Here is a 13,553-nt window from a genome sequence, read left to right on the forward strand (position 1 = left end):
TATATATATTTAATATATATACCCAGTAGGGAGAGATATGGTGAAATCCAAAAAGGAATGGTTCAGGGGAAAAAGTTGGTGCTGCATGAAAAGTATGAGGCTGACAGTGAGAGCACAAGGTGTCACAACAGAGAAATTAGAAGCCCATTGGAAATATTTCATTTCAGAGCCACTGCTGCCTTGTGACAGGCACTGCACTGAACTGAAGGTGACAGCAATAAACTGAATCAATCAGGAACTGGGAACTGCAGTGCGAGGAGGGAAGGCCAATAAAACTCTGCTGGTTTATTTATTTCTAAGCACTGCAGAGAGCAATGAGGGGAGCTGATGTAGGAGGTCATGACAGAGAGCAGAGGAGTGTTAATGACTGGGGGGGAAGTGTGATCCCAGACTGAAAGGTTAGTGGCTGCGGTGGTGATGACAGCAGAGAGAAAAGTTGGTATGAAATAGCTTTGTCAGTCTCAGATGTTAATCCTAGATAAAAATGGGAATGGACAGAGGATACAGTGAAATTATTGTATATAGACAGTAATATAGAAAATAATTGGGGACCATTGCTAACAATACCAATGGTCCTAACTGTTATACAGGCCAAATGTGGGGAGAGGAAGGGAGTTCTACATTTTATTTAAGACACTTCCAGTGCTTTAGGAATCAAATGTGCATAATGCTTCAGGTTTCATTAACATACCAACTTACATGAACGCTTGCATCGTCATAATTAGGAGCCGGATTTCAGTGAGTCGATTAGTATGTGCAGTGCTTTACACACACAGAAGAAAAGGGGATCTGAGGGTCTGAAAAACATTGCTGTGGAGCTTGCAATGCTTAGCGTTCATCCTAGCCCTGGTCTAGATGAAGTCATATACTTGTCTAATTATTAGTTATGATCCAACCAGATCAGATAGCACCAGATGTGAAATCTGACTTCTGCCTAATCCTTGAAAAGCCAGTTCATCAGGTTGAAGTATGTTGTTCACTTTATTAATAACAATTCCTTTACTTCTGCTTATTCAGTGCTTACTGGTTCTAACTAGGACTGAAAATGCTGTAACAGGAGTGCTATCATTAAGGAATTATCTTTTACTGATGGTTACAACATTATCTGGTATTTGAGATACACAGGGCACAACAGGTATCATAACTAGTAACAGATGTTGGCTTTATAACATATACTTTACTATCTGTCAGGTGCAATTTAATATTTAAAAACTGACCTATGAAATGTGAGGGAGCAGGGTTTTCTCCCCTTGCTTGAACTGCATTTAAATTAGATCCCAAATGGTCCATCTATGCTTGCCTGCCATTGCTAAGAACAGAGTCAGAACTGGAAGACATGTTTTTGACTATAAAACTGGGCCTAATTCTGGAAAACCCTCATTTAATTTAGGCCTTTTTCATGTTAGGATGTAAAGGAGGCCTGGAGCCAACAGCATGGTTTTAATACTCATATAGGATGTGGTCGACCTTGCTATCTCCTCTTCAGCCCATATTTACTTTCCAGGAGAGTGCCCCTCACCATTAAGCTATTCTGGTTGGGGACCTTTCCACCTTTCCCATTGAAGTTGCACCACTGTGCATAAAAGAATCGGAGATTTAATGGGCAGTGCGAGCACAGCTCTGTGGCCTCGTGGTTAGGACGCTCACCAGGAAAGGGTGGGGAGCAAAATGTGTTTCAAGGCTTATTTCCAGATTTTTATATAATGAATTTGATAAAATGCCTTAACAGTCAATAAAGAATGGATCGCACTTTCTGACCCTTTGTCCTCAAGTGAATGTCTTAACTGCAAAGTCGCAGTCTCACGGTGATTGTTCTCCTCTCTCTTTCTGAGCCAGTGAATCTTGAATTTTGTTCCTCAGAAAGGAACCGCTTCTAATGGTTGGGTGGTTGATGTTCCCACCCTTTAATGGGTGCCTTACCAATAAGGTGATTACTAAGAAGTAGGTAAATTTTGGATTCAACCGCCTCCTTAGCATTTGGCATGGGTAAGCTTTGCTTTCTATCTGGCAGCCTATCTGGGTCCCATTTAGAAGGCAAGCTTAGGAAGACAGATAGCTAGAGGTTAGGTGTTGCAATGCTCAGTGCTGGGCTTATCTGTATTGAGGCCCTTGTTGTTTAATAATCCAGTTGTCTTAAACAGGACCTCTTAAAAAGCAAGAGGTCAAATGCCCATCTTGTGTTAACTGTTTCATGGACATTTATGGGACTATGATAATATACACCATCTGCCCCCATGAGCTCAGCAAGGTACACAGAGCTGTTCAATTCAGTTTACACTGATGATAGACAGCAAGGCTTTCCAAGTTTGCAGTTCCCCTGCTGTTTGTCTCCCTCCCGCTTCTCTAATTAGGCATAAACCCAGCCATGAAATGGTCGCCCCTGTCACTAAGCACTTCATCATCGTCCGAGGAGATGAAGTCAGCTGAAAGCAGTGCAAAGAACCAGCACAGTCAGCCTGCAACACACGGGAAGAGACTGCCTTTCTGTTTTTCCCTTTTCAAACTAAAATATATAGCCCCTTTTGAATGTGGTCTGAAACAGAGTTAGGTGGGATCATAATGCTGCGGAGAAGCAACAGGGACATGGGAAAACTGTATTTTTCTTTTAGAAGTAGAAACACTCTTTGATTTGAGGCCTAAAACAAAGGGTTGGCACATTCATTTGACTCAGAATAAAAATAGCAGTTGACCAGGTATAAGTGTATCAGAACGAGGACAATATAGCGATATATGCATGTATCCATTTTTTAAAATAGAAGCATCATTTTATTAGTGTTCCTACTCCTAATTTCTGTCAAAGCAGCCTCATTTTGGAAGATAAGCCCTGCTTAGAGTCATCCTTAAGTTAAATTTGGCAAGAACCTTTCCTTCTCTTTTCTTGCTTACTAATAGGGATTTTCTTACTTTGGAACTGCATTAGCAAGTGCTGTAACAGCCACTGGGTCTATTCATGGTCTTTAGCTCAATCACAACTTCTAAAACCAAATCAAAATAAAGCAAAAACATCAAAAGCAAAGCTAAAACCTAGATCTGTCCTCTCTAATTCAGTGGACATTTAAGACAATTTGAGTTGGAAAAAAAGCAGCTCTCAAGACCCAGCTACCTTATGCTCCAGGCTGGAGTCTTTAAACATCAGTGAGAAAGGCTTGATATGCTCTCTTCTCAATTTATCGCCACTCCGTAAGTCGATGGTGTGCTCTATTCGCTTGTTAATTTCCTCAGGCCCAGACTGGACATGCAAAGCTTGTGCAAGATGGTTTGGAAGCAGATTTATTGAATTTCTTGTTAGGGCAGCCAGAGTCTAGGGGAAAGCACATGCAAACAGAATAAACCTGCTGGTCCCCTTGGGTTAAAAATGCAATGTTTTAGATCATGTTGCATTGCAAACCATTTACAGCATCCCATGCAATTCATTCAATGAAACCTACAGAAGTTTAAAATACGTCTGTTCCACTAAACACATACAGTACAAAAAGTGGCCACTTCAGTGTCATGTTTTGAATAGGCTTTTGAGCTTGTGATTTCGCTGAAGGATGTAATTGTAACGGTGTTGTCGGAATCTGCTGCTGAATGACCTGTGGAGTTCCCAGAGGGTGGGGAAGGAGCCCCACACCAAGCAACCAAATCAAATGACCAAAGTAAGCAAATAGTCTGTCTTAGCAAATCAGAATGGCATCCACAAAATGAAGAAATGAAACAAAACCAGAAAAATACCTGGAGAGAACAAAAAGCATTATTCCATGCACTGAAGTTGCTGGATGTGTGTAGTTAGGGAACAGATAATTTGGAGGGGAGGCTGAAGAAGCGGAAATTTCTGACTGCCTCACCATTTGTTTCCAAACAAACAGTGAGCTTTTCTCTACGTCGTTGCATTCGAGAAGCTGGAATGCCCCAGTTATCGCAGCTCTGTGATACCACTGAACCGAACTGTGGGTTAAGATCCTTAGAACAGTTTGATTGCATAGTTCCTTCACTGGCCAGCACGAGTGTTTTCAGTGAAGTTTTGAAAAGGACGGACGATGGAGAAAGTAAAAATGGTGTTTAACCTTCAGCACAGATGTAGAGTTTGCTTTCATGAAGTGAGTAACTCAACTCGGTGTAACATTTCACAACATGAACCACAACAAGACAGCATCCTGAATGGAAAAAATGAATTATTGTCTGGAATCCTCCTAGGCTTTAAACGAATAGAAGGCTTATAAACCCTCAGGGCATAAAGCAACCTCTACTTCTTAAGGGTTAGAAAAAAGCTTTCCCTGTGGGCAAGTCGTTCCATAGCCACTTTCTTTAGGGTTCCTCTGGTTTATTTAGTGTTAATTACTGTTGAGCATAAGAGACTGCCCCCACTGAAAACCTCAGCTGGGTGCAGTTCAGAGCATAGTCACCTACGGCTGGATGGTGTTATCACCTGATGAATGTTGGGTGTCATGTAACAACATGAGAGTGGTCTTTCAAAAATTAGGTGTTACATCAAACAAGCGACACGTTTTTCTAGCAAGTTGGTTAGCAGACAGAGAAGCCAAAGATGAATGGATACTAAGGTTACTGATGTCATGAATACTAAATTGCTCTCTTACAGCCCATAATTCGAAGAGTTGCTTTAGAATGCAATATGGCAATAGAACCTAGTAACCCATGGCTGAAATATCTCCTGTATTGAATTCAGTTAAAATATTGCCACTGGCTTCAGTAAGACCAGGATTTCATCCTGTCTGTGCTCTGAGGCAGTTGTTAACGTCTCAGATTTCTGTACCACCAGATTTGGGGGAGGGAAATCCAATCAACCTTCCCATAACATAGCTTCACGCATGGCTAGGTCTGAGTCTGGCCCTCAGACCACAGGAGTTAAGACGTAGGCTAGGCTGGATCCAAAGTGACGTCATTAGCAATCTTTCCACTGATTCCAATAGGTTGGGTGTCACATCCCTGGTGCTACAGCAATGCACATTCCTTAGAAAGATGTTAGACATTTTCGAGCCTTGAAGTACTTAATTTGCACTGGGATTCAAGGCCTCAGCTATTATGCATATACTGCTCCAGTGGGGTGGTGGCAGCAGTGCTTGAATTTATATATAAGAACAGAATCACTTCAGAGTCTGAAATGTTTTGGTCCATTCAGAATTAAGTCAAGTCATTATAGCACTGCTGGAAGTGGAGGCAGACAAGCTCCTGATGTTTAGCTGGGTAACACTTGATTACTTGAGAGATGTGATCTCAATTTCCCCCAGCAGGTGACTAAAGTAATTTTGCTCAATTTGTAGAAAATATAGTTAAAATCATGCTGCCTTGTTGCTGTATAAATTAACTAATTGGGTTAGAATCACAGACACACAGACCTCCAAATCACCACTGGGGCAATGGTGGTGGTGCAGAGATGGGGCCTGATTGAAATAATCATTATTTTACCAGGAAAAAGAAGGGAAAGCCAGAAATGATTGATAGAATTGTCCATCTCTCTCTTTCTTTCTGGCACAAACACATACATGCACTCTTAAGACAACTCTCTCTCTAATGGACACTAGAATCAAATAAAAAGGTCACACTGGCCAAGGGATGAGCGCTTATCAGATTTGCCCTGCATATCTCATCTTTGTTCTGCATCTCCTATAAAAGCAAATTTGAAATAGTCACTTCAACATTTGCCAAGAGATGCCCGAGGGCATGTCAACAGTGAGGCGTCCAACACTCCTGGCCATTAGCCATTTACTTCCTTTCATGCCCCCCCTCCTCCCCAGGAAATACAGCAGTAAGGCTGGGATGCCCTCTCAAGGTTAAGAGTAGACATTGGCTGTGAACCCACAGCAGCCTTACAACCATAATTTCAGGCCTGGAGCACGTGTATAGGAGTGGATTAGAGGGTTTAGTCAGGAGGTTTCCTTCTGGGTACACTGCTGCTGTGTTGTAGACATAGCTGGAGTTACAGCAGCTATTTCTTATCTTAAACCTACAGAGAGACAATGGTGTCAAAGCAGTCAATGGAGGATGCAATGCTGGGTTCCAGTCCTTGTCCCCAGGACTGTCTACACATCTGACATTACAGAGCCATTGGTTATGAAACAGAAATGACTGCCAGTAGGGGCCTGAACCCAGGACTTCTAACCACTAGGTGACTGAGTCATGCTCCCTCTTGCTTGTTATTCTTCTAATCCTATAAACCTCCAGCTCTTGTAGTAGCTCAGCTTTAATAGGAGTTGAGAGACTGCCCAACCACAGTGGCCCATTACGCAGTCGTGAGGACACTCTCCTGTGACATGAGAGATATGGGTTTGTTGAGTACTCTCGGGGGGTATACGGCCTATAATCCAGGTCCTCCATTTCATGACTGAGTAGTACTCTGTATACTAGGCTTCTGGACAAAGTCATGCAGTTGGACACTAACAGCTCCTCTGATGGGGTAGGAGTTTAGCGACACCGCTGTGCTTTGTGTTTCCTAGCACCTCTGGACTTTCTGGACCACCTTTTGGAGGTGCCTACCTCCCCACACCCTGTGTAGAGAAAGCCTAAATTCCTAATCCAATCTATTTGGATCATGCTTTGGAAACTCCTAGGTTTCACCATTGACTGCCTAGGGATATTAGATACCTAAACCTAGATTGCCCTCCTGGGTCAAGTTGCCTCAATTCTGGGCATTCCAGGACCTACGCATAGATGTTTACATGACAAATCAGATCCAGTGCCAAATACTTAGAACAAAGAAGTCAACGACAATACTCCCATTGACTTAACTGGTCTTGGCATATTAACACCTGGTTATCATATCACTAAAAATATATATGTCTTATCTTATTGCAATAGGCTTATACAGACAGATTTCATGTAATAGTAACGGGGCTGTCTTGGAGCTCAATCTCTCACTGATATCAATGGCTGTTCTGCATACACAGGAAATTCTGGTGTAAACCTCAAGAATGTTGGAAGAAGCAGGAGAATACTTCACTTGCACCAATGCAATAACAACTCCTTTCACAGTAGTGCTATCTGCATACAATTAATTATGAAATTGGGTTTCTTGTTGACTAGAAAAAAAAGAATTTGGAATTAACTTGATCATTTGGAATTTAGGCTAAGTGGTGCTTGCATCGTATATGGTACTAACAGGTGGCTTCTATTATAATAGACATAAGAAGTGACACACTAGAAGACTTCAAGGGTTATGTTTTCAGAGTGATTCAGACTGAATGTAGGCACCCAGCCTACATTAATGTTAGATAAAATAATGATGCAAGCAAAGTCTTATTCATTTGACCTTCAATGCAAGTTAGTTGTCTAACTTGGGCACTCTTTTGGAAATCCTACTCATACCTTTATACACCTACATGACTATGAAATGTGGCTCCAACTGGTAATACATCTGTTCAGTGGCCAACTAGAATAATACACTAGTTAACAGAATAATACACAGAATAATGTTAACTAGAATAATACACTAGTTAACATTTCCTGCTGTTCTCGTTAAGGTGGAAGATAACCCCAGGCCCTCTTCTATGGAAGAGCAGTAGATAATTTCCATGTTTTCAAAATAATTTTTCATAACTCTTCTGTTTCCAAAAATCACAGATATATTCCAATTTTCAGTTTAGCTTTGAATCTCCAAAAAGTGAAAATTTTCCATGATGGGGTTATTCTTATTGAAAATCCAAATGTTTCTATGACTTGAGTTCTGTTATTTTTATAGCAGTTTATTTAAGTGCACAAGCATGAAACAAATATAGTTCTATTGAATTTTGTCTAAAAATGACTGCAAGATTTTTTTTTTAGTTATGGACCTCTCTATCAGAGACATAATTTTCAGGTAAGTGCTATATTAAAGCTGTAAAATGACAAGATAACAGTTTCTAAATTATATTTATGCCTGTAAGATCAGTGCCTAACTCTGACCTAAGCCTGACTGGGCTCTGGAGTCAAAGTAGAAGACTGCATCTAGCCCCTCAGGGGTGCATCTGCTGGGCATTCTCCGACCATGCCTAAAGCACACTGACAAGATACCAACAAAATGCTACGGGGGTCACCGCTTTGTTTTAAAGAATTAGTGGTGGTGCCTCCTTTTCATGTAATGGCCTCACAGGAAGAGGAAATCTGGATTCAATTCCATCTTCTGCCTTAGGGGACTGATTCCCACATCTCTCAATGCCCAGAAGACTGCCATAAGCGCCAGGCTATAGAACCGGCCAGTTAGAACAAGGATACTTTCCACTAGCTCCTCTTCCACTCTCTATAAAATAATCAAGATTGATTGGGTCAGAAGGCAAGAAGCATGACTGCATGGCGTTGCAGTCTAGTTACAAATCTGACGGTTGCCCTGGTTTCAGTTAGATGCTTAATTCTTATTTCAGGGGAAGAATTTGCTTATCTTGTTTCTGAACCGCAGAGGGAGTAACAGCACAGGAGTGGGTTCGGACGTTGTTAAGATTGTTTTACACAACTGTGTGTGACCGGGTACTGTGATAGTACTGTAAGCAATTGCCACATACTTTTTGGATTATGCATATTTGATAAGTTGTTAAATTTCAATTGCAAAGTTCAGAGGAAAACACTGAACTACAACCTCTGTCTGACTGGATTGCATCTCTCACCAGCCCACATTTCTGGCTGTTTGATGGAGTGTTGTTCCATGGAGTTTTGGATGCCTGATCACCACCTTGAGGGACCTGAACTTCGTTAGCAAGATAACGAACCCATTGTTTGGAAATATTGTGTTAGCTGTCAATAAAGTGTGCTTTGATAGAGCACAGCTTTTGTCTCTCATCCCTCATCTCTGCCCTTACCTGCTGCCTGACTCAAGCCAAAGTTTGGTTAACAGGTTGCCTAATGGTTATAGCAGTCGCCTGGGCTGGGGGGAATCCTGGGTTCTAGTCCCTGTTTCAAGGACTGTTTCTGTATTTCACATTTAATGATCATTGAATAAGATGCAGAAACAGAGTTGGGATTGCATACCCAGCCTTGTGCTCAGGGTTTCTTCTGGGTCATCTTAAGCAGTTCCTCATTCAGAGAGCTGTCTGTTCTGGATCTCACTCTGAGGCCACCCCAAACTTTCTGCACTGAATAGGAAGTTGTAAGCATTGCCGGCAGAGTTTTTCATTCCCCTCTAGGAGCCTGCTGTCCAGACATCTAAGTCTTTCACTGTGTGAAGCCCTGAGGTATCAGACTATCATTCCTTGGTATTTTATAGGTAAAGACATTCTCAAGCATCAGTGTTATTGACTGACTTGTAATTTCATTGAGAACCAAGAGTGCTTCAAGTGCATTTAAGTTTTGGGTTTTTTTAAAATATCATCTTACTAAAAAAAATGTTGGGAAGATGAGCCACAATGGACAATAGTCCATACTGCAGAAAGGGGCCTAGTTTAGTTGTATTACATATATGGCTTTATCATCTCCACTTGGAAGCAAAGATTGAAAGCTTTGATTTTGTTGCTTTAAAAACGTTTGCTATAAGCATTTTCCTCTCAGCCCTTATATCAAGTATAATAGTATATATTGTCTTTGGTATGAATAGGTAGGTAGATGTGTGTGTCTCTGAATATATGTGTGTGTGTGCACGTTTGTACATCTATAACTATATTCTAATTTCAGGGGAAGAATTTGCTTATATAGACATTTATATATAGATATCTATATTCATACCAAAGCACAATATATACCGTAATACTTGATGTAAAGTCTGAGAGGAGAATGCTTATAGGAAGGGTTTTTAAAGCAACAAAACAGAAGCTTTCAGTCTTTGCTTCCAAGTGGAGATGATAAAGTCATGTAAGCATAGGCAGGCTCAGGACTTTACCTCCCAGAAGCAATTGCTTTTATAAGGACGCTGGAAGTGAACAGGGGCTTTCAGTGGGAGACAAGGGAGTTCCCAGTTTCAACTTTCAGCCTGTTGGGTGGAGAAGCCTTATGTTAATCAACTCACCAGGACCATTGTGGGCAGCGTGAATTAAGAACATGCCCACCTCATAGTCTCATCTGCTCTTATGCTGTGGAATTTTAGTATAATGGGAGGAAAAAGTGCCGGGACATATGCTCCTTTTCATCCAACTTGTGTTAGTGAGCGGATTAAAAGCATTACCTGATCCTTAGCTTGTGTTCCTTCACTATCGCTCTTTTGCTGCTTGTTCATACTTCTCAAATATTAATGGCATTCTTTAAACATACTTCTCAGATATTAATGGCATTCTATAAAACACCTGAATTAGTAACAGTTTGCCACATCTATCACTGGAATATGTGCACACAACACCCAGTAGTGTTGGATCCACTTTTTTTTGTAATCTGCATCATAATGCTGCTGTCAAATGTCTTCAGAGTAACGTCAAGAAGCATATTCTGTCCTTGGATAAAACATCTCCAAAAGACAGACAGGATCTAGCTCCCTCGACCATGCACATACTGCAGGTGATAGAACCTCTCTCTGCTTTATAAAATACCCTGTCTTTCTCAACAGCTCGCTTCCAGAGACGCTACATTGCAAGTGCATAGGACAGCATCCATACATAACCTCAACAGATGTCACAACCAAACCTGACTCACCAGCTTGATCACCCATAGCTTTCTCATTTGTTCTTGTACACAGGACTTCTTATTTTATTTCTACATCCAATCTCACACCTCCCATTCACTGTCACAGGCCACCAGTTCAAATAAACGTAGGGTAGATCACATGAAATATCATGAATTCAAGTTTGGGGGAGAGAAATTGCAAGAAACTCTCACTTGCCACATCCTTGAAAACTCAGAAACACCTAGAAGTAAGCCCCGGGTGCCAAATGAGTTGAGTTACCCAAATCTTATAATTAACAAATCGCAATGAAATCGTTTGATGATCCTGGCAATTACTAAAGGAGGTAGAATGATTCAATGCGGAGCTGGCGCCACTTGACTCTCCACCATCTTTTGCTACAAACGACCCTTCTGTTGCATAATTAACACTATTAATTTTTTATTTGGTCCAAGGCTGACCAGTCGGTCACGGAAGATATAACACGCCTGCAGAATTTAAAATTGCCGTCACATTGCTACGTTAGCTCTTGCCCATCATTAATGAACATTAATGGCTGCTATCTTGATTTAAAAATTGAAAATTGCATAATTATTGAGTCCCTCATGTAATAACTGGGCATTTAAAAATTTTATCCAACCAATGGATTATTATGGAGCAGAAATGAGTTATGATTTTAATATTGGAGAAAAATTATTTTCAATCAAAGGAGGGAGAAGCCATCTTCTTTTGATTAAAATTCATGGGGATGCCATAAGAAGCAAATCTCTTTCAAGAGAAGTGCATTATTCATACATTTCAGTAATTTTCATAGACTTTTAACTTGCTTATTAGGTCAAAGAAGGTCAACAATATAAAAACACGGTTCCCGTATCTCTTCACTGTTAGTATCAAGGTCAGATATTGTGGAGAATATGGAAAATGGGATAACAGCGTAATCCAAATTTTTGACTCTATTAAAACCTAAAACGTGTTAATGAGAAAGAACCAGGAAAGGAGAGTGTTGTGAAAAGCTATTCATTGCAATATGCTCACCCTCTTCTATTCCCAATGGAATGAGAATAGAGATACAAGCAGAGAAAAGGCAGTGAGAGCTGAAAGGAACTGTCCATGCAAGTATGCAAACACAGGGATACATATATAAAACAGATGTTTTATATAATGGCGAACTGGGCCATGCGCCATTTCAGCTTGAGAAAGGACAAGGACGCCACAAAGAACTGATCACTTGTGAGGGTCTGTCACTTTAGAGCAGATTTGAAATAGGCAAGAGACAGTTGAGAAAGCAAGATCTCCACACAACAAAGCTTTAAGGTCTGCAGACACTTCAGACAATTAGGACTAAGTCCATGCAGCAAAAGAAGGAATATATCATGTCATGACAGATCGCTCACAAAAAAATGGACGGCAATTCAAGCTGACCTTGTTTCACAATGACTCATCAATCTTTCAAATGCAGTGGAAAGAGTGGTGTCTTAGGGCATTTTAACCTTTTCATCTTTAATTCCTTTAAGCAGACAGGCTTCACAACTGTTTTATGACTGTAAAGAACTGCTGGATCTCAGAATGCTTGCATTTAGCACAAAACGCTTTTGGGAAGGGTCTGATTGAGAGCAATCTAGAGAGAGGCATTTATTTCAAGTTCTTGCTCCCTACTTCTTCTGAGCTAGTCATGACACCATGAAACACCTATTAAGGAACTGTAACTGTATCATGGACATTCCCTTTTAAAAAGCTAATGAAGAATGAATGAGAAGAGTAGCAATATTGCCATTGCAAGGTGCAGGTTAAGCTAGATCTCTTTGCTTTGACACATGCATTGCCCTGTTACATGTGAATAAGTGGCACAATGTACACCCACTTGCCTCTTAACTTTGACAATGGACACAGCAGTGCACTGAAAATATATAACACAAGTTACACATGGTGATGTGGACACTTTGTGTGGTTTAATGACATTAACTTAACATTCAGTTAGCATCTTTGAGGGCTGCTCAATTAAAACTCAGTTGAATAGTATTTCATTTTAGTTGGACCAAAAAAAAAAAAATCTAAATCCTAGCATTTCCCCGATTCTGATACATAGGTTAACTCTGTCCTGAAGCAATTTGTTTAATCATTTGTACTTACAGTACACGTTACAGAAAAGGTTAAAGATGAATTTGTTTTTTTCTCTGAGGCTTTCCTTATTGAGATGCACTCAAGCATGCTTTCAGAGCTGATGACATTCAAGAAAGTTTGACTTACATTCTGCTTTCCCACTATGTTATCAAATGGAAGTTCAGGACTCCAAGACCCTTCTGTAAATGTTGCCCCACTGTTTCTCCTGTCTGTGGAGCTGACAGACTCTTTCACAATGTCTTCAGGCAAAGTCAGCAGACTCTCTTCAGGCTGCTTTATTAAATAGGTCTCAATGTTATGTTTTTTCAGGAATTCATTTCGTTCTTTGCCATGCCCTTCTTCAACTTTATAGTCCCCATTCAGGCAGTCCAGAGTGGCTTTGGATATATGGATCCTCCTGCACATTAGAAATGAGCAGTAATTAATACAGACAGTGCTCTAGAGATGGATTTTGACAAGGTGGCACATCAAAAGCTTTACAGACTTATTTAATGTTATATGTGAACATACTTGTTGATGCTACATATGATTATATTTATGATAGTAAAAAAGAATAAAATATTATTCAGATGTGGGGCACTTGAACTAAAACCCAGCTTTACTTTCAAGCGCCCCTGCCACCATTTTAAAATGTGGGGATGCTGATACACAAGAAACAGAGACTGGCTGGAGTATGCTAATTATAATCTTCCAGCAGACTTGATTAACTGGAAGTCAACAGACTCTGGTGTTTACACATGGAGTTATGTAGCCAAAATTGGGTAACAGTGAGGAGTTTCTTTCATTTCAACCAGATTCTATGTATGTTCCAAGAAACATTGGAACAGATTGCAGGAAAAGTGTTTTAATATTTCTCCATGAGATGACTCCAGTGAGGCTAGTCCTGCAATATAATATTACTCAGTGGGCATGTCTACACACGCACTTTAATACGCATTAGGCT

At 40.5% G+C, this 13,553-nt stretch overlaps 1 protein-coding gene across 2 annotated transcripts in view; it reads right to left on the reverse strand.

The window, feature by feature from the left end:
* Positions 1-13,553, reverse strand: part of ADCY8 (adenylate cyclase 8) — a 200,468-nt gene that overhangs the window by 52,474 nt on the left and 134,441 nt on the right. The window contains exons 7-8 of one of the 2 annotated variants that reach the window (XM_090040660.1): positions 12,737-13,007; positions 3,104-3,301 (exon numbers count right to left, since the gene is read on the reverse strand). In XM_090040660.1, coding sequence (XP_089896786.1) covers positions 3,104-3,301; positions 12,737-13,007 — 469 coding nt within the window. The remainder of the gene's footprint in view (positions 1-3,103; positions 3,302-12,736; positions 13,008-13,553) is intronic. The other variant, XM_090040659.1, reaches the window with a different exon arrangement.

Source organism: Crocodylus siamensis, chromosome 3, assembly GCF_052110815.1.
Source record: "Crocodylus siamensis isolate JL-2025a chromosome 3, ASM5211081v1, whole genome shotgun sequence".
Classification (NCBI taxonomy): Eukaryota; Metazoa; Chordata; order Crocodylia; family Crocodylidae; genus Crocodylus; species Crocodylus siamensis.